At 39.4% G+C, this 24100-nt stretch overlaps 1 protein-coding gene across 1 annotated transcript in view; it reads right to left on the bottom strand.

The window, feature by feature from the left end:
• Positions 1 to 52: 52 nt before the first annotated feature.
• kiaa0930 overlaps positions 53 to 24100 on the bottom strand; it is a 24218-nt gene continuing 170 nt past the window's right edge. Inside the window, exons 1-10 of the mRNA XM_051376204.1 lie at positions 23903 to 24100; positions 13703 to 13851; positions 9990 to 10094; positions 8818 to 8895; positions 8549 to 8650; positions 7065 to 7205; positions 6731 to 6919; positions 4989 to 5148; positions 4426 to 4581; positions 53 to 3673 (exon numbers count right to left, since the gene is read on the bottom strand). The exon at positions 23903 to 24100 is cut by the window's right edge and continues 170 nt beyond it. Of these exons, the coding sequence (XP_051232164.1) occupies positions 3633 to 3673; positions 4426 to 4581; positions 4989 to 5148; positions 6731 to 6919; positions 7065 to 7205; positions 8549 to 8650; positions 8818 to 8895; positions 9990 to 10094; positions 13703 to 13851; positions 23903 to 24047 (1266 nt within the window). The 5' untranslated portion in view covers positions 24048 to 24100 and the 3' untranslated portion in view covers positions 53 to 3632. The remainder of the gene's footprint in view (positions 3674 to 4425; positions 4582 to 4988; positions 5149 to 6730; positions 6920 to 7064; positions 7206 to 8548; positions 8651 to 8817; positions 8896 to 9989; positions 10095 to 13702; positions 13852 to 23902) is intronic.

Here is a 24100-nt window from a genome sequence, read left to right as displayed (position 1 = left end):
GTGGAGTTTGATGAAGACGATGCAGGAATTAAAAACAACAACAACACAGGCGTCAGTTTTTCTGGTAATGTGTATTTCAATAAATAAATACAGTAAAATGTACGTAGAGTCTGAAACAGAAGTGTTTGAGTGAACATGCACATTAACTGTGTCCGTGTACAAAAAGCCACGATGAGCGTTAAACTGACGTAAGAACAAAAAGGTTCCAACAAACCGGTTTCAAAAAGGTTCTAAAAGCGTTTTACAGTGCAAACTGTCTCTTCAAATGTTTCTCAGTTTAAAGCCGTCTGCTATTGATCAGCGTGGATACATTCAGCCGGAGGAACTACAAACTACATCATCAATAACACTGAGGAGACGATCGGCTCGTCCAACTGAAACAGGAAGTGCCCCGTGGAACCTTTCACAGGGAGGAAAAAACACTGCGGACTGACTTTGATCGAGGATGGCTTCGTCTCTGAGTGCAAATCAATCACTGATAATAACTGATCAATAACAACAACAGCAGCTGGCTGACTTCTCCTCAAACGTCGACTCGTGAAACACAGAAATCAGCGACAGTTTCCTCTGCAGATTATTGATGATCAATACTTTAAGACATTTATATAAACAACCAATAACTGGATCAATCTGAGTAATCAATAATAAATAGAATTATTAGTTGCAACCCTCGTACTGTTCTGTGCTTTATGTAAAGAGTACGGAGGTTTTATTTTCCTTGGTCCATAAATTTAAAAATGTCAAATGTATTTACAATAATCTGCATTTTATTCTGAAATTTTATTTTATTTTCAATTTAAATTGAATCAAATTTCAGCGACAACCCCAATAATCAGTAAATAATTTAAGTAATTTACAGATTATTTTCTCAAGAACCCTTTTACAAGGTGCTTGAATATTGAAAAATACCAAAGAAGCTTCAGATTTTGAGAAAAAAAGTAAAATTTTGTGATTTAAAAGTCAAATTTTATGAGTCATTATGCAAGTAAAAGTTCTGGTTTTGTTAATATTGTTAATGCTTTCTCTTCTACATTTCTACTCGTAAAATTATTTATAATTTAATGTCATTATGACTAACTTCATACATTTTACTACTGAAACATCAAAATCAAAACCATTTATATTATAATTCAGGTTTGTTACATTTTTGCGTAAAATACGTTTTATTTTATTTTATTTATAGTCTGAATTCTTACTGCGTCTTCTTATGGTTATATTTAATAATTGATGATTTTCAGTATCCAAAAGTGGTGAAATATGATCAAAGATTAAAAAATTCTTTATTCTTAAATTGTGATTTTTTTCCTCACTTTTACTATTTGAACATTTGAAAATCTAAAGAATTCATAATATTAGAGTTTAGGTTCGACTTTATGAAAAAGTTTTACATTTTCACGTAAAATTAATTTTATTCTTCAATATTCTGAATTCTTACTGTAATTTTTAAATGTTTTCTTAGTTATATTTGAGAATTAAGTCATAAAATAAGATAAATTAATATTAAAGTATATTTTTCAAGCAAAGAAAACAGAAATTAGCTGATTAATCCTCTTTACAGACTGCGGGAACTTGTTTTTGATCATTTATTTCTGATCACATCGACTGATTTCTGCCTCATGAACTCCGATGTCTCTGACCTACGGAAGCCTCGGCTGGTTGTTCGTTTAAATGAACATGAAGAAACATTAAAGTTACGTACAGTCAGAAAGATTTAAGGCTTCAGGAGCACAGAGGGAGAAAAACCAGACGAGTCACTGTAACAACAAACATCTTCAGCCAATCACGTCGCTTCCTTTTGGAACTTCCTCTTTTTTTAATGAAGAGTTCCAGTTTTTATTTTTGGGGCTTCTTCTTAAATTCCCTTTAAAATCATCTTCACGTTCAGCAGTTTTTTTTTTTTCAAGTCACTTCCAGTTTTCGGAGTCGCAGTAAAAAGTCAAAGCTGGATTATTTTGTGGTGAAAATCCGACACGATGGAGTCGATGGATCCGTCGGCTCGGGGTTGGAATTCAAAAACATCCGAAGTGACCAAACGAACAAAAAAATAACAACTTTCAGAGTTTGTAACAGAAAAGGTCGTCAGTACTTCAGCAGTCGGGACTGAACTGTGTCTGTAGTCCAAACTTCACTTTCTTTGAGCTCCTTTAAACGTATTTTACAGGATACGATTAATCTCTAATCTGTCGATCATTTTCCCCATTAATTAATTATTTGGTCAGAAAATGGTGAAAAATGTCGATCAGTGTTTCTCGACGCCCAATCTGACGTCCTCAAATGTCTCGTCAGTTTACGGAGGACGAAAGAAACAAGAAAATATTCACGTTGAGAAGCTGAAATCTCAGATTAATTGTTTTAAGTCATTTTTTAAAGAAAAATTCTATCAAAATAGTTGCTAATTTATTTACTTAGAAAGGGTCATCTGATTCATCGACTAATTGTTGCAGCTCTAGACTCCGATTAGACACAACGTTGTTTTCTTTGAGCGTTTCCCGCCCTCTACGAGACGGGAGGAGCTAGAATAACAATAATAACGTCTCTCGAGCTCCGTTTGTTATTTCCTGTTTGTTGCTGTGGTTATTTATTTGAATCAGTGGATAAACATCCAGCTACGACTGATACAATCAGCTGATTTAGGCGTTTGACAGGAACTAATCAATCATTTGAGTTCAATTGGAGTTTGAATATTTGCTTGTACTTTAACTTGTAGCTCGAACTATTAGAAACTAAAGTGAGAAAAGGTTCATTTATGAGGATAAAATGGTGCTTTTTACTACTATTTTGGTTTATTATCAATCAGCTTCCTTTGAAGTAATCAATATTCTACCTAATTGTGTGTGAAGCGTTTATTAAACACTGACTTTCATTAGTTAATCTGAGCACAAAGAATCAGCTGATTATCACAAAACACTGAAGTAGCTGCTGGTTTGTTCTCGCGTGTGCTTCTTCTTCGTTGGTACTGAAGCACTTCTGGAACAGTTTTTAAATCAACAAGAAATCTTGTTCTGACATTTCAGAGATAAAACGAGTAATTGATGAAAATGTCTGTGAATAAAAAGAACTGGTCGTCCTCTTCCTGTTAGTCAATGTCTCAATAAACGAGATGATTTGACCGGCTGCTGTTAAGAGTGAAGCTGTCTACGTTTACGGTTTCCTCTCGTACAAAAAAACCCCAATTTTCCTGTTAACTCTTTGTGTCGTAGTAAATATCTAAAAAAAAAGAAACAGGAACTAAAGTCCACGACGAGCCGAGCAGAACGTGTGGTTGAAGCAGAACCTTCGGAGGCGTCTCAGTGAGTAAAGCAGCAGGATATTTACAAGAAAGCACACATTCTTCACTTCCTGGTCAGAGTTCAGCCAATGCCTTCTCACACTGAGGTCATGTGATCCCGACGCCGGGCCCGTTCCCACGGAGACGACCACTCGGACACAAGCGGGGGAACTGAAAAGAAGAAGAAGAGGCACTTCTCGAATGGCTGGTTTTTTGTTTGTCCCTCTGACGGACTCGCGTCCAGCTGGAGCAGGTGTTTGGTTGTCGGTCTCGGTTCCGGACACCGGGGGGCGCCGCTGTCGTCTCAGTGGCCTGATGCAGGAGGCACTTGGTAGTGATGCTCTGAGGGGGGAGTCCGGCTCTGCTATGTCATCAGGATGGGCTTCTGCCTCACCTCCAGGATGTCTGACGGAAAAAAGAAAAGTCTGTTCAGGAACATGAAACCACGGAGAGGATATGTGTCCAACTCTTCATCACAGGTTAGTTAGAGTCTCACTGATGGAAATAAAGGTTTTACTCCCTTTAAACAGGTGTTTTTTTGAATGGAGTTTGGTGTGACAGTGTGGAGCAGAGGGTAGTTTAACCTTAATAACTCATAAACTGAGCTGACCTACCACCTAATGACAGGAAGTGGAGATAAAACCCTTATTTTAACCCTTTAAAAGGTCGACAAACAGTGGTTCCGCTTCGCCACAGCGATACAATTAGTGTGTTACTTAATTAGTGATTTAACTAAATATTATGTTATATAAGCATTATAATATAATAGGTTGTACACCTCAATATTGTTCATCCCACTGTTACTGTTCATCACTCTGGCCATCCACATAGAACGATATAACGAGATATAGTTACGGTTCTTGATGTAGACGACCTTTAAGTCAGTAAGTTACCGACTTAACGAACTAAGAAATAAAGACTCGTCACTCTGGTTTAACTAACTGGTTAATCGAACTAACTAATCCAGCTCACTTTCATCTGAAATCTCATCTTTTGTTTGAATGAACAAAAACAAAAACAGTATTTAATTAACTTCTTCCTGTGGAGGATCATTTGAAGCTTCAAGCAGATCAATCGTGATGAACGGAAGAGCTGCAGGCTTGTTTTTTAAGGAGATGAGAGAAAGCGTGTGTGTGTGTGTGTGTGTGACCTCCGACCTGCGGTGATGCGGTGCAGCGGCAGGGTGACGTAGGTCAGGTGGGAGTAGAGCAGGAAGTAATCCTCGGTCCGGTTGAGTTTGAGCCAGGAGCCGACCAGAGAGCGGCCGGTCCCCGACAGAGAGCGAGAGCGGAGGTTGGTGGCGGTGTGAAGATCTGAAACACCACACAGGTTCATTATCACATTATTATTGATTATTGATCTATAAAGATCCCCTCCAGGCATTAAGACACACACAAACAGTCTGCTTGGAACACTACTCCTTCTACCTCATTCAAAATGATATTCTATATAAAATATGAGTATATTAACATATATTAATATTGTTTCTGTTTCCAGCAGCAGATTAATGCAGACAGAAGGCAGACCTGATCAGCCTAACGTGTTCCTAACAACACGTAACTCTAGAAACACGAGCTAAAGGCCGTCATATGTCCACAGTCTGACTGTCAATACAGCATCAATAATTATCAGAAGAATTATCAAGTTTCGGTTCTAAAAATAGAGACAGATAAACACCAGCAGGTAAACCAGTCCGACCGGTTCGTGTTCCAGTTCGTACCTTCGTCTTCCTCCTCCCTGAAGAACTCCTCGCTGTCGTTGGCGGAGTGAGACTTCTTCATCTCTGCGATCCTGTTTCTGGGAACTTTGCGTCTCAGAGACGGAGAGAAGAAGGAGGGACGGTTCCTCTCTGGGGTCGGAGGTGTGCTGAAGGACGTCACCTGGAGGAAGACGCCGACGGACAGTTCACACACATTAGGTTTTTTTTTATACAGCGACCACAGCGCTGGACTGAGCACATTAACTCCAGTATCTCCATTTTATGTAACTTTATACTGTCTGAGCGGCTCCACTCTGGATCCAGTTCTTGGTTGTTTAAATACCTGCACCGAAAACACAACTAATAGTTTATGGTTCCTTTCTCCTCAGCTGTCCATAACAACAACAACCATCATAACTTCCTCATTTTATAATCGTGTGTTCGAACTGTTTACTGAATGTGTTCACTGACATTAACGCTGTGAATGAACGATCCGTTTTAAACTGATCTCGTCTTCATATTTACCATTTTTGCTGTTTTGTTTTATAATTTATAATTTATAAAATGCTTCAGAAATGATGACTCCATTATCAAAACAGTTGCTCTACTCCAGAAGCTGTTAAATGATCAGCTTTCTCTTCGTCCTCATGCTGGTTTCACAGCATTAAATCTACGTCAGCTGATTCTCAGTTTTGGTAAATATGAAGTTGTTTTTTTCTTTTTGTAAGATAAAAAGTTTCATTTCATTCTGACCTCAGAGAATCCGTCAGACAACTGAGACACATCTGGAGGACAGACTGTTAAATGATGCATATTGCAGTCCAGCAGCATTTATTATTGATCCTGACCTGATTTCATATGTTTGTATGGAGCTCAGTGAGGCTCAGCGCTGCTGAGCTGAAGGTTTTTGGGAGTTTTTTGTTCTGTTTCTCGGGAAGCCGCAGACACACAGGAGGAAGTGAAGCCTTGAAAACAAACTCAACCTTTAAACTGACAAATGGGAAGTGTGGAGTTCCTGCTTTGTGGATTCAGGTTGTCTGTAGGTGGCAAAAACACCAGGCTGGAACCTTCAATACGACCTCAGTTTTGAACTTTAATATTAGAATAATAAAAACTGTTAACCTGCAACTGTTTTCCAGGAGTTTGTGTTTTATAAACCAGACATGGTACAGCAGAACCAAGAAAATGGACATCAAATGGTGTGCCCCAGGGCTGTATTCTCGGTCCTCTGCTCTTCATCTTATACACTGATGATCTGCCACATTCAAATGTATGCAGACGATACAGTATTATACGTACAACAGGTTCTAGGTTCATTAGTGTCAGATGCTTAATGAATTCAGACATCTGGGGAGTGGTGGAAGAAGTACTCAAATTTTAAGTAAAATCACAAAACTATTAGCATCAAAATGTACAAATAGGGACCAAAGGTAAAAGTACTCATATGGCCCATTTCAGAATAATATACTTTTTTATTGGATTATAGTTATTATTGATGCATTCATGTGTTTATTATTTTAATTACTTTATTTACTACTGAACAGCTTGTCAATTTCCCACTATGGTATCAATAAAGTTTTATCTTAACCTATAATATTACTTATGACTGATATTATTAATCTGAATCTACAAGGTAACTTAAGTGATTAAGTGGAGAGGAAGTATAACTACCTCAAAATTGTACCTAAAAGCAGTAACTGCACTTTCCACTGTTGCATCCAGGTTACGTGGTGTTTATATGTGTGTGTGTTTGTTTTACTCACCCTCTCGTGCATGGGTGACACCTGGTCCTCCTCGGTGCCACAGGGCGAGGTGTCACCTGTCGGCACCCTGCTGACGGCCATCTCCGCGTGACCTTTGCCCTGCGGACCCTTCATCCTCACGAACTCCATGTTGTTGTACTTGTAGAAGCCAAAAGACATCCGCTGAGCCATCTTAGCAGCAACACTCACCTACAGGATACACACAGCACAGACGTTGTCAAAGATCCACGTAAAAACTGTTGGTCGTGAGGGTTAAAAATACATTTAATGAAATTAGTTTTTAAAAAAAGAAAAACTCAGATGTATGATTTAGCATTAGCGTTTAGCTTCTCACCCGGTTGTCGTAGACCTTCTTAAGGGCCTCGTAGCGGATCGAGCCCTGGAAGATGACCCCCTGGAAGGTGTTGCTCTTGTCGCTGGCCACCAGCTCCACACACACCATCTCCCCCTCGCCCACCGTCATATCACTGAACACCTACACAAATAATACAAATACATTACCTGCAAAGACCTTCAGTGTCTGCATTCATTATCTTACCCAACAACCCAAAAGCTCCAAATGTCCCCCATCATCTCTCGGTTTGCGAGGACGTTTGGCTTCAGAAAGAAAACAGAGCGACTGTTGGCAGTGTCAGCTGGCACTGAGTTGTTTAGCCGAGCACACAGAAAGCAGCTTCTATCTCACTTCTGAGGACCAAAAAAAAACCTCATTGATTTCTTCCCAGGAGAGAAATGTTTGATCTGGTGTTTTTCCCTCCGGTCGACCTATAAAACGAGGTGTTAATGCAGGAGCTCGTTTTTAAATGGAGTGAAAAAGCATCAAGTCACACTTCATTAGACCGGCAGCAGCAACCGGCTCCGCTGTCCAATCAGGACACATCAGCTGCTGTTGTGGCTTCATTACTGAGGGGGAAGACCTTTTCTAGCATTTTTTTCACAAATTCACTAATCACATTTAATCATTTCATCCCTGGGCTCCTTTACATTTACAAGCAGAAAAAACAGCATTGGAAGAATGATTCAGATCTTTTGCTTAAAGGATGTTTATAAGGATCTATTGTCAGATATGGAATATAATTACTATGTTATAATAAATGTTTTCCCACTAAAACTCGAGTACAATTATTTGTGTGAGTAGATCACATGTCGCAAATATTGAACTATGAGAAAATAATTTGTGCATAAAACGAGGCTTTATGATACTACTTCACAAGCATTTTAAAAGTTGTTTGCTTGTCGTCTTGCACACAGATGAATTCAGACTTTTTACAAATCACCATCATGTTATTTCAGCATCTTTTCCGATTATTGACATTAAATTACAGCAACCTCTGTTTATTTTGGGCTCGTACCACCGTTGTAAGGCAGATTAAAAGGCAAATTTCCACACGTGAGTAATGTGAGGCGAATATTTGCTTTACGTTTGGTGGGAACATCATAAAAATTGCTAATTTGTAGCTGCTAATGGTGGAGCTCATTTTAATCAGTGTATATACCTCTGGGTAGCTTAATCTACTCTCAACTCTACTAGTCGATTATTGGTGTTATATTTTGTGTTAATCTGAATCTGTAAAAAGTAACTATAGTTGCAGTAAAAAGTTCAATATTTTCCTCTGAAATGTAGGGAAGTAGAAAGTAGCATAACAACAAATATTTACTTTACACCACTGTGTGTGTGATATCTGCACATCCTGATTTATGACTGTGCGAAGAAGAGGTGACATTTGTTTATATAAACGGTGCAAACTTATTCCACAGGCTTCAATATGACTCATGTAGTGTTAATGTAAGTCGTAGTAGTGAGTAGACAGAAGTTACCTCCTCAAAGTTGTCAATCATGAAGAAGATGTTTGGGTAACTCATCTTGGACTCCTCTCCTTTGCTGTCCATGGCGTGTTTGCTGGGAGACGCAAACACTTCCTGTGAGGGGAGGAGAAGACAAAACATCTCAGACTGACTGAATAAAGATCAACAGCTTCGTTAACGTCCGCTGTGATAAGTGAGGCCTGAATCGAGCTAATTGGAGAGCTGCTCTGGTGTAATGACAGAGTGAGAGCTGCTCCTGCAGAGCTGTGGGTTTTTCCTACCTGACATTTCTTCTTGTGGATGTGGATATCTCCTGCGTCTGAGCGTGTGCAGACGGCACACGTCACCACGTAGTCCAACTGGAAGACAGTTTTCAGGTTATTGTGGGCATCAGTGTGCAAAACAAATCACAAACCTGTTCTGTCTCGTTTTTTAGATGTTGTTTGTTGTATATTTTTACTTGTATGGACGCTGCTTGCACACTCATCCTATCTTGTTACTCTACAAGTAACTTTAATTAAACTGTAGTTAACAGCGCCACCAGTGGTCGTTCAGGGGATGGATCACGTTAGCTGGGGAAGCTAACTAACATATCCACTCAGATAGTGTACACACCTTTAAGGTAATGTTACACCATCCTGTACTGCCCTGCTGTTGATATATTCTTGGAAACAACGTTTGCTCTCACTACTCTGTTATCTCCTGATTTATTTATTATGTGCTGTATATAAGTATTGATTTTGCATTGATGATCTGATCTGCTTTGTGTAGTAAATGTGTAGTAAAAAGTAGGTAGTACATACTGTAGTTATCTATCTGTGAACACACTGTATGTGTCCCGCCATGTGTCCCAAATAAGACAGAAAAAGGCCTAATTAGTTGCACAATCACACCAAAATACTAATACATTCTGCTCCAATGGCAGTTTGGCCTAAAAATAACATCAACTGGTCAGTTTTTTTTTTACATGCAGCAAAGCAAAGGAAAATTCCAGTTTTTTTGTATAGATGTACAGATATAACAATAGATCATCTGCGTAAAATAGATATTTTACGCTCATCAACAATTTCTTTACCTGCAATATTTGGGTTTAATTTGCAGGCCACTGTAGTTTCTCCTACAGACTTGGAAGGCTGAGCGGTATTCAGATGGCTGTAATCTGCAACTTCACCACTAGATGCCACTAAATCCTTCACACTGGTGTTTCAATAGTGCATTAAGTGTTTGAAACAAGTACAGTTGAAGGCTTTTTGTGCATCTGATTCTGATCTGATATCTACAACATAAAAATCATAATTTTCATAATTAAATATCAAAATCAAATGAGCTGATTACAATTTACGGAGAACGTTTAAGCTTCCCTTCAGAAGATACTAATATTAGATGTTTGTGAGATATTATTACATCAGTGCTTCCAGTTAAAGCTCTCGTGTTCGGTGTGAGCGTTGATTACCTTCTGCAGGATGAGGTTCAGGTAGACGCTCTCCTCCCAGTCGATGTCTGGGTCACCGAGGCCGGGCAGCTTCTTGGAGTCTCTCCTGTAAACCTCCACCTCCACCTGAAACACAGCCGACACGCCTGATCAGAACCAGCTACGGGTCAGTCTCGGTCCAGGTGTAGAGGAACCAGGACTCTGGGGACTTCCTGTCACATTAGATTGACCTCAAAGAAGAGCAGAGATACACGGAGGACGAGCAGAGTCTTTTATGTCAGTCTGTCTTTATTGATTTGTTATTATGACAACATATCACTCAGTCTAGTGTGCTACGATATAAAATCTTGTATGATGTTCCTGCTTTTTAAAAAACTGAAAAATGTGCATAAGAGGAAACATGTTTTCCAGTAAAACCACAGAGAGAGAAAACTTCCTCATAGTCAAGATGGTGGCAAAGTTAACAAAACAGGGATTTATTCAACTTTCACTTTAGTGGATCGTAACATGTCGGGTATGGAATTAATCTTCAGATGCTTGGGTTCAAGATGAGACCAAACTTTTCTATGGATGTCAGTTTTTGAGCCACGACAAAGGCCAAAATGTGGAGTCAGCAGTCAGTATAAAACAGAACACTTAATAAAATTGTTTTTTTTTTAAATTGTGAATCACCGCAAGTACGAGAGGTCACTGAGCGTACAGTCATCAATGTGTACAAGAAACATTTGGCTGATGGGTCCAGTAGTTTTGGGACAACCTGGATTTTATCACCTCATTCCGGGTTTACGCCACAATTCAATTTCGTTTGTCATTTGAGGAGAGATTTTGTTCACGCTCAGTTTGACGCAGATGAAACAAAGTAAAGGTCGATCTTGAATCACTTCATTTAATTTTTCATTTCTACCACCACAATCAGCCATCCTCCGATCCTCACTCCAGATCACACCACACTGCCTCACTCTGCTGTCAGCTGTTCACTGAACCCGGACTGGATCTCTGGACCGAATGGACTGTTTATTATTTACAGACTGACTTGAGTTGGACTCAGTTTAACTTTTTGATCTACGAACAGAACTGAACATAATTTGGATTTTTTTATTACTTTTGGAAACGAACTTTGGGACTGTGAGATTTCTGGATTATTTTGTCGAAATCTTACTTTGATTTTGACTCAAGAGTTTGTGTTTGCGTTCTTGTGAATCCAGAATTTAGCTGAGATTAGCTGCCTCGGTCCGTGTATGTTTTGGTCATTGGATTTTCCTTTCAGAAACGGGTATTAAAAAACAGAAAACGAGTGGTTATTTGATTTTCGTTTTAAAATACAAAAATTAAAATTGAAATACAAGGCGTTTTCTTTTCATGGTCAAAAGGGATGAGCGAAATAAAAAATTATTCGATTTTCATTTTCTATTTCATATAACAAAAATTAAAATCACTAGAAAACAGAAACAGAAAAAGGGCCTGTTGTTTCATATTCTGAGACCGGATGTTGTCATTTACAGGACGGTGCTGTGGAGAAGAAACAGTAGACTAGTAGACTGCAGTCAATCCAGCCGTGACTCCGATGTCCGTGGTCAAATCAGCCGCACTTAAATTTAGAGTGTACAAGTATTCTCAGCATTATGGTAAATGCGGAGAAACAGCGTATTTACTTCCGGTTTTCAAAATAAAGGTATTTAGAGCTGTAAGCTATATTAAAATATGTTACATTAAAGTGTTTCATGCGCCCCTGATGAATAAAAAAACACTTTATATCAAGTATCTTTACTGCACCAGTGTGGAGAAATGCGAAAATAAAAGTCTCATATTTATGTACAGTAAAAATGCTTGATATTAAGTATGTTTGTAGTCTCATATGTGTAAAAGTCAAATATACCATCAGTAGCCAGGAAACAATGAGCAATATGTTTTTACAGTACCTCAAATATGGTCAAATATGCAATCTCTGGAGGCATAAATATGAGACTTTTATTTTGGCATTTCTCCACACTGGTGCAGTAAAGATACTTGATATAAAGTGTTTTTTATTCATCAGGGGCGCATTAAACACTTTAATGTAACATATTTTAATTATAGCTTACAGTTCTAAATACCTTTATTTTGAAAACCAGAAGTAAATACGCTGTTTCTCCGCATTTACCATAATGCTGAGAATACTTGTACCTCTAAATTTAAGTGCGGCTGATTTGACCACGGAGATCGGACTCACGGCTGGATTGACCGCAGTCTACTAGCCTACTGTTTCTTCTACACAGCACCGTCCTGTAAATGACAACATCCGGTCTCAGAATATAAAACAACAGGCCTTTTTCTGTTTCTGTTTTCTAGTGATTTTATTTTTTGTTATATGAAATAGAAATGAAAATCGAATAATTTTTTAATTTGCTCATCCTTCTGACCATGAAAGAAAAACGCCTTGTATTTCAATTTTAATTTTTGTATTTTAAACGAAAATCAAATAACAACTCGTTTTCTTTTTTATACCGTTTCTGAAAGGAAAATCCAATGACAAACATACACGGACCTGCCTCCAGGTTTACCCCTTCCCCCTATTTTTGTTTCACATACAATGAGTTCCATGTTGTTTGTTGTAGACCTCTGTATAACATTTTGAGATGGTTTTTGGTGATCATCCTGAATATCAGCCACGTTGTGTCCGTGGTAAACGTTCAACCCTCCTTCACATCTTTATTTAAACAGACCTCATAAAAGGTTTGCGTGTGCAGGGAGATACAAGGTCTCCACATGCCGGGATTCATATCACTCACAAACCATTTAGAGCACAGGAACGGTCGCCATGGTTACACCATGGATGTGTGTGTGTGTTTGTGTGTTTGTGTGAAGGCGATGGGAAATACCTCCTCACAAAGGAAACCGATCGACGTCTCAAACAACGAGTCGACGCATGGCAGTTTGAGTTTTTAAACCAACGTTAACTCAAAACATTTTCAGTTTAAACGCGCTGATTTTCACATTAATGGAACAGGAAGTGAACAGAAACACTGGCAGGAAAAGAAGCTGCTGACTGTGCAAATAAGCAGAAAGAAAAATGGAAGTTGGATGGCGGAGGATACGGATGGTCGCACTTCCTCAGGTCACATCGTTTCAACAGCACGTAGATGAAAATGACGTCCTGCTGATGAGATGGTGAAAGAGGGGGAAAGATGTTTGTAACAACTCCAGATGGTTTGTTTGTGTGAGGGTTAAAAATAATGTCCCCTGACAATGAAACTTCATTATTTACACATTTTAAAATATTTACGAATGTAAATAAGTTTTTTTTTGTGTCTGAATATTTATTTGCACACACAGAACTGATGCTGTGAGTACAATACATCCACATATACTGTCCGTGAACCTGGAACCAGTCGTATATAAACTATTTATCAGGGCTTCATAATTACTTTTATGTTGATTCTACCCACAAATTAAAACATAACAATAACTCCAATATTACATGAATAAACCTGATTTAAAGCAGCGACTGTACAATTATATAAACAGGTGTCTTTCTAAATCACGTCCAATAAATTTAATTTGTTACAAACTGACTGTAATTAACTCTTCATAAGCCCCGCCCCTTTTTGCTCTGTGCTCCAATCACCTCCTTTCCTGTACTTAGATATGCTATATGCTAGGCTAATCTACGTTGAAAGGACAACCACAGTTTGAAGATGATTAAAAGACAGAAGAGACACATATACATACATACAGTCACATTAACTAGTTGTCACCTTTTTGCCCTCGCTGTTGTCGCCGCTGACGTAGGCGAGCTTCTTGCGGACGTAGAACAGCATGTCGTCCTGTCGAGGAGCCCACTTCTCCATGAAGTACGTGGAGAACATCCAGGTCCAGAACACGATGCGGTCATCCTTAAAGCAACCTGCAAAAACACACAGAGGGAAACATTACACCGGCTATTGCAGTCGACACATTTTTCATTTGTCGGATCGTCGCAGAAAAACAAAAAGTAACGTTAAACTCCATTTTACAGTCAGTAACTGTTAACGGCAGGATGTGATGCAGAGTTATTTATTAACGTTATTTATTCTGTGTTATGAGAGTTGTGTGATGTTACACATTAAACTGTCTGGATGACGTTTTCTCCCGCGAGCGCCATGAACGGCGTGAGGTCGCTGCAGTTCGTTCCGTGGTCAGGCAGTTTTATTACAATTCATTACTCCATTATTCTCCTCTGGCTTTTGTTTAAATCTAAAGCAATCTCTCCTTACGGCCAATAAAACGGCTGATAAATTATTCACACACACACACACACACACACACACACACACACACACACACACACACACACACACACACACACACACACACACACTGCAGGGTTATTACGTTCACACATTCTTTTATTGTGAAAAAACGATCAGACGGCGTGGAAGCAGCCGCGCCGTGGTCGATGGTTTGCGTTTCAGATGTCGACCACCTGCCCTCCATCCCCCATCGGGGTGCTCTGCTACCTTTTCTGCAGGCCGAGGCACCTGCCTGCCGCCCGGCAACTGTTGCCAGGCAACCAGGCAGAGGATGACATGGCATTTAGTTAAACTTCCTGTTAGAGCAGCTGCTTCCCTCAGGCCTGTAGAGAACAGAGACACCCCCCTTTTATTTGTTTGGTTCATTCTCAAATCCTGATGAATAACTGAAATTAAAAACATTCTATCACTTAGATTAAGGTTAAAGGTTTTATTTCTTTCTAGCGTTTCTGGGACAAAAATAGGTTTTAATTTCTTTTTTACCTTTTCTGATTAGTTTTTGTCAATATTGGAGGTTGTTTTCATCATAAAGTTACATTAAATTATCAAATTGTGCCAAAATATACCTTTATATATATATATATATATATATATATAGCACACAGTCTGTAGGCGTTAAATAAATGTTTTAATCCATACTGTACGTCATCACCAGACTTTGATTTGATTCATCAGGATTAGCTGGACTCTGTCGGGGTTAATTAACTTTATTTTATCAGACTCGCTAACAGCAGCTCAGAGTGACGACACACAACGAGCATGAAGAATAAAAACAGCTGGGATTTACATTTTAGTTCACTTTGGCTGAATGGAAGTTTATTGTGAAGGGACATCGGCTCTGTGATGGAAGTGAAAACGTTTCACATTTGATTTAATTTCACAGGCAGTAATTGAATTTAGTTCGTTTAGTGTTGGACTTTAACCTCGTTGGCTTTCATCTGCTCGGGCTGTTATTTCATTTAAAACACCTGAGCAGTGAACGAAGGTCGCCTTAATGAAACGTTTCCTTACAGCGTTTAACTAACTAACATACGTCCTGTATTAACCAGTATATAAGTATATAAATATGGAAGTCTGTGGCTGCCAATATTAAAATGCAAAAGTGAAACCTAAACTTATAAATTAAACTGCAAACTGGATGTTTTTTAAATTAGAAGTTGAATTATTTCCTTTAGCTACTATCTAATAAAATGTAAATGGGATTTTTGTTGGACCGATTTAAACTCTGACATCAAAACTTAACATAAATCCAGATTCCGGAGTTAAAAATGACCAAGATCTAAACAGTGGACGGTAAAAATGTGGCTTCAGACTGGATAAAATCTCCTGGCAGACACCCACAGCACATTGATCATCAGTGTGAACAACACAACCGCTCTGTGTTCAGGCCGACAGCCAACCAGAGCTCTGGCTGCAGAGAGGAAACGACCTTTGGCCTCCGTCCAGTCAGATCTGGTGTAACGGATGTTCTTCTCGGACAGAGGTGAGTCAGTGAACACAACCTGCTGGCAGACGGAGCGGGAGAAGCTTCCAGAAAGCTGCAGCTGTCACTGAACATCACATCTGAACAGGAAACTCAGTCCACCTCAACTCAAAGTCCTCTTACTTGCTTTCTGCACAGCTGTGGTTGGATGGTCCTCACGAAGAAGAATTTGCACTTTGGTTTCATCTGTTATAGACGTCCAATTTGAGCTTTTACTCTGACTACATGTGCTGGGATGTAACTAAGTACTTTTACTTAAAAAGGTCCAGTGTTTAGGATTTGTGTACCGTGAAATGTGCGAAAAAAATGACCTCCTAGAGGCAGCAATTAAATATTATTATTACTATTGTTTCAAATTGTTAAATAAAAATTAAAAGTATAATATTTTTATCTAAAAAGTCCTAATTAATCTTTTTATTACTTAGTCAAGATTTAATTCTCGTAAAGATTCAGAGTTTAAGTAAAGATTTACACTGTGGTACTTTTATGTAAAGTGAAATATTTTCTTTAAACATGTTTAATTAAATACGGAAAAACAGAACTTTTAATCATCTTATTATTAGTTGTGACTGTAAAATGAAACATAAAATACAGCATTTAATATTAGTAAAAACACTGACATGTTTGGACAATATCGTTATTTTTTGTCTTTATTTTGGTTGTTAATTTGGTCTTAAAGTTTAATTTAAAAGTTTCATATTTGGCTGCGGTCCTGAACATCTCTTAAGTGTTCTTGTTATTCCAGCGTGAAGCAGAGTACAGTTCTGCAGAGACGTTCATAAAGTCCTGCTCTATTTATAGCCGCGTATGCCATTTTAAAAATACATCAACTGTGTTATGAAGCCCGGCACACTATCACTCATCATCTGATGAAAGTGAGCTGAATCACCCAAAAATCTATCTCTGCTGGCACTGGAGGAATATCATGAGCTATGTTCGGGCTGTTGTATTTTTCATGACGGTTATATAACGCCAGGAGGGAGCTCACTGATGGCGTGTCAAAGCTTCAGTGACCTGGATGAAAGGATGAACTAAAGGACATAAACGCTCCGTGTGGACTGAGACGCCACGGTCAAAGGTTGTGATGGTGGTGGAGAGCGCTGTCCAACAGTTTGCCTGAAGCAGTTTAACCACCCAAAGAACCCTTAAAATATTAAGGCCCACTAAAACCACCTGAAGGACCCCTCAAAGAAACTCTCAAACCTCCTTGATGACTCCTAGAGCTACTTCCAGAACTTAACAATCTCAAGGGTCACCACCACCAAACCAACTACAGAACCTCTTGAACCTCCTCAATGACCATTCAAAACATCTAAATGACCTTTACAACGTCCTGAACAACCACAATAACCTCCTTAATGACTACTAAAACCACTTACAGTACCCTGTGAATCTCCTCAAAGACTCCTAGAACTCTCAGTGACAACTAAAAACTGCATAAAAAGGACCTATAGAGCCTCCTAAAGAACCACTAGAACCAACAGAATGACCTCTAAAACCTCCTCAATGACCAATACAACTTCCTGAAGAACCCCTTTGATGACCACTGTAACCAACTAACAAACCATTAGATCCTCCTTAATGATGATAAAGACCGTCTTACAGGACATATTGAACCTCCTCAATGACCACAAGCTAGCTAAAGGAACCCTAGAATCTCCTCAATGATCACTAGAACAACTGAAGGACCTCTACAACCATTTCACTGACCACTACAACAAACTAATCATCCACTAGAACCTCCTAAATGACCACAAGGCCCACTTCAAACTCAAAGGACTACTATAACCTCCCAAAGAAACCCTAAAACCCTCCTCACAACCACTACAACCACCTACAGGACCTCTAGAACCCCCAGAACCTCCTCAGTTATCACAAAAAACCTCCTACAGGACCACTAGACCTACCTAAAAGCAAAACTAGAGCCCAGTCAGTGATCACTAGAACAACTGAAGGACCTATACACCCTCCTATAAAACTCTAGACCCCCTACAGGACCACTAGAGTGACCTAAAAGAACCAAGTCACAAGTTCATTAGAACAACTGAAGAACCTCTAACCCTCCTAACAGACTCAGTGACCAACAGAACCTCCTAAAGGACCACAAGAACCCCCTAAAGCAGTGGTTCCCAACAAGGTACCTGAATAAACAACTAAAGTATTGGTACCTACTCCCCATTACACGTATTAAAAGGTGAATTAATTTAATTTAGTTGAGGGATAGCAGGAACCTCAAAGCCAGCTGGGTGCCGTTTATTTTAATGCATGATTTTTGTTGCATTGATTGCTCTCTGGTTGACTTTGCAGTTAATTTCAGGCCCCTGAACGCACCCTGTGGGATTCACAACATTTACAAACTGCTTCATCACCTAACAGACAATGTAAACAGATGGGAGACGTCCCACTGTGCTCTCCGTCTGTCTGCGCTGCCCTGCAGTCATATACAGCAAACACATATGTGCATACAGACTAATATAGACAGAATTACACCAAACTTGTTAGAAACGGGCCTAAAGGAGGCGGTCAGATGTTTTACAGCCTCTCCGACTGCATTAAATATTCAGCAGGATTTGTAAGAATTTGTGTCTGTCAGAGTGAGTCACAGACGCTATTTTTACCGTACAGTAACACTCCCGTCACACCGTTTATGAAGAGCAGATCTCAGCAGACGAGTGCTTCTATTGATCGATCTGCATCGGTTTTCTCTGCTGCTGTATTTATATTTCGCTGTGGAGGGATACGCTGCTGCACTAGGAGGTAATTAAACCTGAATCATTGATGTCTCCGTCTCGTCCGACTGCTGTTCCTGCTCCTCTCCAAAAGATCCATCTGAGCTCCAGACGTTACAGGATATGGTTGCTATTCCACGCTGTACTTACTTAACGTGCTTAAATAAAAGCCTTTATTCAGATTATCAAAGCAGAAACAGACAAATATAAGCCAGTCTCTAATAAAGGCTGTGTAGAAATCATTGTGGAGGAGGTGGAATTACCTGTATGAACTATATCTAGAGCAGATGTTCAGCTTGGTTTTGGTTTTATCTGTAACTTTTTACTCTGCCATTGTTGCAAAGAGCAGTTTAATGGGACTTAAAGGTCTAATGTGAAACATTTACACATTAAAATGTCTAAAAACGACTCGATCTGTGTCATGTGTTCTTATATTATCTCAAATGTTTCCAACAATGATCAGACGCACTGAAATCTGTCATTTTGTTCAGGTAACAGTTTGTTTCCTAGTTGCTCTAACTTTTGGGTGAACACAGAGAAGAAGGAACTTCTGAACAATGGGTCAGATGGATTATTGTGTACTTTTGTTATTGTTTTGATGTAAGAGACATGAATTGCCTGTTTGACACAAACTTCCCACAGTTATTATGTTCATTATTGCTTTCACTGCAGTTGTACGTAATTTACTGAGTAGTTGTCAGTTTTGTGAATGACAAACAAAAAGGGGTCTCTTAATGAAAATGGTTGTTTTAAGGGATTATGTGAAGCAGCCTTAAATACGTCCCTCAGCTAAAGATAAATTAAGTGTTTCTATGCAACCTGGACTATTGATGTGTTGGTTGACAGCGAGACAGACCAACTGCTACTGAGGCTAAAAATCTGAAATCACGGGACAGAAGAAATATGAAGAGTTACTGTTAATGACAGGAACTACGAACAAAACTACCAAAATAAGACTGAAGTTGTAATAAAGCAGAACTATGATTGAACCTGCGGTTGAGTAAAGACCTGAGTCACTGTCGATGCTGTCAGACCTGAGTCACACTCTGCAGAGGACCATCCAAGGACGCAGGCTACAGACTCTGAATAAAGAATCAGCAGCTACCGACACAACAGCACACCTGTGAGACAGCAGGACGGTCGGTGGCGTGAGAGTATCGACTGAACCCGCTTTAAATTAAAAAGATTAAATACATTTACTCTGTACAGGCACAGAAAATGTATTCATCAGTCTGTAGCCACCATCACATTCATCCTATGGACATTAATGTCCTCACATGGAAATCCAGCTTTTATTTTCATAAAAAGAGTTTTCTATCATTTTGTAAAATCAAAAGCTCCAGAACATCTACTGAATGGACCTCGTGGTTGTTTTGTCAACTGCTGCTTCCAAGAACAACCTCCGTTTTTAAGTCAACATGGATGAAAAAGTCCTTAAAGTGATGAGAAAATGTCGACAACAAGGCGATCTCCATCTGCTGATGAAGATCATGAGATGTTATCAAAAGCTCCAGAAGAGCTACTAAAGAACTTTGTGGTTATTTCTTCTGTTGTTGATTATTTTTTCTTTAAATGAATCAATTAAGTCCAAAAAAGTTCTCTCAATCTGGACAACATTCAAAAATCTATCAGGCACCTTCCTGAGTGTCTTCTCTCTCCGTTTCCCTACAGTGCCAACAGTGGGCAACACTAACCTCAGCTTATAAATGGAGTCCGCTAACTACAAACAACCAACACCCACCACAACAGAGTCCAACACAGAGTCCAACACAGAGTCCACAACACAGAGTCCACAACACAGAGTCCACAACACAGAGTCCAACACAGAGTCCACAACACAGAGTCCACAACACAGAGTCCACAACACAGAGTCCAACACAGAGTCCACAACACAGAGTCCACAACACAGAGTCCAACACAGAGTCCACAACACAGAGTCCAACACGGAGTCCAACACAGAGTCCACAACACAGAGTCCACAACACAGAGTCCAACACAGAGTCCACAACACAGAGTCCAACACAGAGTCCAACACAGAGTCCACAACACAGAGTCCACAACACAGAGTCCAACACAGAGTCCACAACACAGAGTCCAACACGGAGTCCACAACACAGAGTCCAACACAGAGTCCAACACAGAGTCCACAACACAGAGTCCAACACAGAGTCCACAACACAGAGTCCAACACGGAGTCCACAACAGAGTCCAACACAGAGTCCAACACAGAGTCCACAACACAGAGTCTAAGTTCCTTCCTCCCCTCCCTTCCTTCCTTCCTCCCTCCCTCCCCCTCCCTCCTCCTTCCTCCCTCCCTCCCCTCCGGCCGCAGTCGTTGCTGATAAACAGAAGCCCGTGTGCTGTGATGAAGTCATGGATCGTGAACAGAGCTCCATTGATTTCTCCATCAGAACAAACGACCCTCAGCAACAGGCACAATGCTGCTGTGATTGAATCTGGAGCTTTCTATCAATGGTCTTCCTCTGTGTTTATAATCAAGAGCAGTTTGGAAGATTAATGTCTTTCACCTCTGAACAGATTCAATTAGAAACACAAACAAACGGCAGCGACGGTTAATGGAGAGAAAGTTCAGACACATCTTTAGTTATTAAATTAATCAAATGATCCCATATTTGTGGGTAAACCCCAGAATTTAACTGAAAGTACCTGTAATGTTTGTTGTTAAAGCTCCAGTGTGTCACACTGAGGACGATCAGTAATGTAATATAATATATAATAATATATAATATAATATAATGTATAATATAATATGTAATATAATATAATATACTATAATATATAATATAATATATAATATAATATAATATAATATAATATAATATATAATATAATATAATATATAATATAATATACTATAATATACTATAATATATAATATAATATATAATATAATATAATATACTATAATATATAATATAATATATAATATAATATAATATAATATAATATATAATATAATATAATATAATATAATATATAATATAATATACTATAATATATAATATATAATATAATATATAATATAATATAATATACTATAATATATAATATAATATATAATAATAGTGATTGTTTATAGCAGGTGCTGATAAACTTTAAAGAAACAGCCAATAACAAATAAAGCTACAAGAGAAAAACCAGACTCAGTTTACATAGAAACTGCTAACAGCTAACTGCTAACTGCTAACAGCTAACAGCTAACTGCTAACAGTAGCCTTGCCTCCCGCTGACTTTGTATATTTGTTAAAAATAATAAAGTTACAGACAGAATTGTATAAAAAGTTCCCAAAACAGGAAATAATCTGCTCAAATTTCAAAGTTCTTGTTATTGATCAATAAAATATCAAATACACATAAAATATGTTCAGTTGATTAAATGATAGAAAAGTGTGATAATGTTTGGGAACCACTGATCTATAATAATATAACTTATAACTGATATAACTTATAACTAATAAAACTTATAATAATATAACTTATAACTAATATAACTTATAACTAATAAAACTTATAACTAATAAAACTTATAATAATATAACTTATAACTAATAAAACTTATAACTAATAAAACTTATAACTAATATAACTTATAACTAATAAAACTTATAACTAATAAAACTTATAACTAATAAAACTTATAACTAATATAACTTATAACTAATAAAACTTATAACTAATAAAACTTATAATAATAAAACTTATAACTAATAAAACTTATAACTAATAAAACTTATAATAATAATATAAATATAACTAATGTAACTTCAGCAGCAGTCAGTAGTAGCAGCAGCAGTCAGTAGTAGTCAGTAGTAGTCGCTATACAAGTACAGGTCCATTTACCATTTAGTCATTAACAGCGGTCAGTAGCAGTCAGTAACAGTCAGTAGCAGTCATTAACAGCAGTCAGTAGCAGTCATTAACAGCAGTCAGTAGCAGCAGTCAGTGGCAGCGGTCAGTAGCAGTCAGTAACAGTCAGTAACAGTTAGAAGTAGTGGTCAGTAACAGCAGTCAGTAGTAGTCAGTAACAGTCAGTAACAGTCAGTAGCAGCAGTCAGTAGCAGTCAGTAGCAGCGGTCAGTAGCAGCGGTCAGTAGCAGTTGTCAGTAGCAGTTGTCAGTAGCAGTCAGTAACAGTCAGTAGAAGTCAGTAACAGTCAATAGCAGTCAGTAGAAGTCAGTAGCAGCAGTCAGTAGCAGCGGTCAGTAGCAGTCAGTAACAGTCAGTAGCAGCAGCAGTCAGTAGTAGTCAGTAGTAGTCGCTATACAAGTACAGGTCCATTTACCATTTAGTCATTAACAGTGGCCAGTAGCAGTCAGTAGAAGTCAGTAGCAGTGGTCAGTAGCAGTCAGTAACAGTCAGTAGCAGTCAGTAGCAGTCAGTAGAAGTCAGTAGAAGTCAGTAGCAGTCAGTAACAGTCAGTAGCAGTCAGTAGCAGTCAGTAGAAGTCAGTAGCAGCGGTCAGCAGCGGTCAGCAGCAGTCAGTAGCAGCAGTCAGTAGCAGCGGTCAGTAACAGTCAGTAGCAGTCAGTAGCAGTCAGTAGCAGCGGTCAGTAGCAGTCAGTAACAGTCAGTAGCAGTCAGTAGCAGTCAGTAGCAGCGGTCAGTAGCAGTCAGTAACGGTCAGTAGCAGCGGTCAGTAGCAGTCATTAACAGCAGTCAGTAGCAGCAGTCAGTGGCAGCGGTCAGTAGAGCAGTCAGTAACAGTCAGTAGCAGCGGTCCGTAGTAGTCAGTAGCAGCGGTCAGTAGCAGTCAGTAGCGGTCAGTAGCAGTCATTAACAGCAGTCAGTAGCAGCAGTCAGTAGCAGCAGTCAGTAGCAGTTGTCAGTAGCAGTCAGTAGCAGTCAGTAACAGTGGTCAGTAGCAGTCATTAACAGCAGTCAGTAGCAGCAGTCAGTGGCAGCAGTCAGTAACAGTCAGTAACAGCGGTCCGTAGTAGTCAGTAGCAGCGGTCAGTAGCAGTCAGTAACAGTCAGTAGCAGCGGTCAGTAACAGTCAGTAGCAGCGGTCAGTAACAGTCAGTAGCAGCGGTCAGTAGCATTCAGTAGCAGAGGTCAGTAGCATTCAGTAGCAGTCAGTAGCAGCGGTCAGTAGCAGTCAGTAGCAGTCAGCAGCAGTCAGTAACAGCGGTCAGTAACAGTAGGTAGCAGTCAGTAGCAGCGGTCAGTAGCAGTCAGTAGCAGCGGTCAGTAGCAGTCAGTAGCAGCGGTCAGTAACAGTAGGTAGCAGTCAGTAGCAGCGGTCAGTAGCAGTCAGTAGCAGCGGTCAGTAGCAGTCAGTAGCAGCGGTCAGTAGCAGCGGTCAGTAGCAGTCAGTAGCAGCGGTCAGTAGCAGCGGTCAGTAGCAGTCAGTAGCAGTCAGTAGCAGTCAGTAGCAGTCAGCAGCGGTCAGTAGCAGCGGTCAGTAGCAGTCAGTGTGAGGGCCATAAAGCTCACCCAGCCCGCTAATCTCCTGTCGGACGTTGAGTCGGTTCCTCTCGTCGGTGATGGCCTTCAGCATCTGCTGCAGAGACCCGTCCAGCTCTCCGTTCTCTTCCTCCGTTGGACCGACAGTCTTACACAAACCGGGGAAGGACGCCATCTCCGAGCTGGGATCATGACAGTCCGGGCCAACAGCTACCGACGGCCCCGGTT

The sequence above is a fragment of the Dicentrarchus labrax genome, unplaced genomic scaffold (assembly GCF_905237075.1).
Source record: "Dicentrarchus labrax unplaced genomic scaffold, dlabrax2021, whole genome shotgun sequence".
Lineage (NCBI taxonomy): Eukaryota > Metazoa > Chordata > Actinopteri > Moronidae > Dicentrarchus > Dicentrarchus labrax.
Note: the sequence above shows the minus strand (reverse complement) of the source record. Positions and strands in the feature narration are given on the sequence as shown.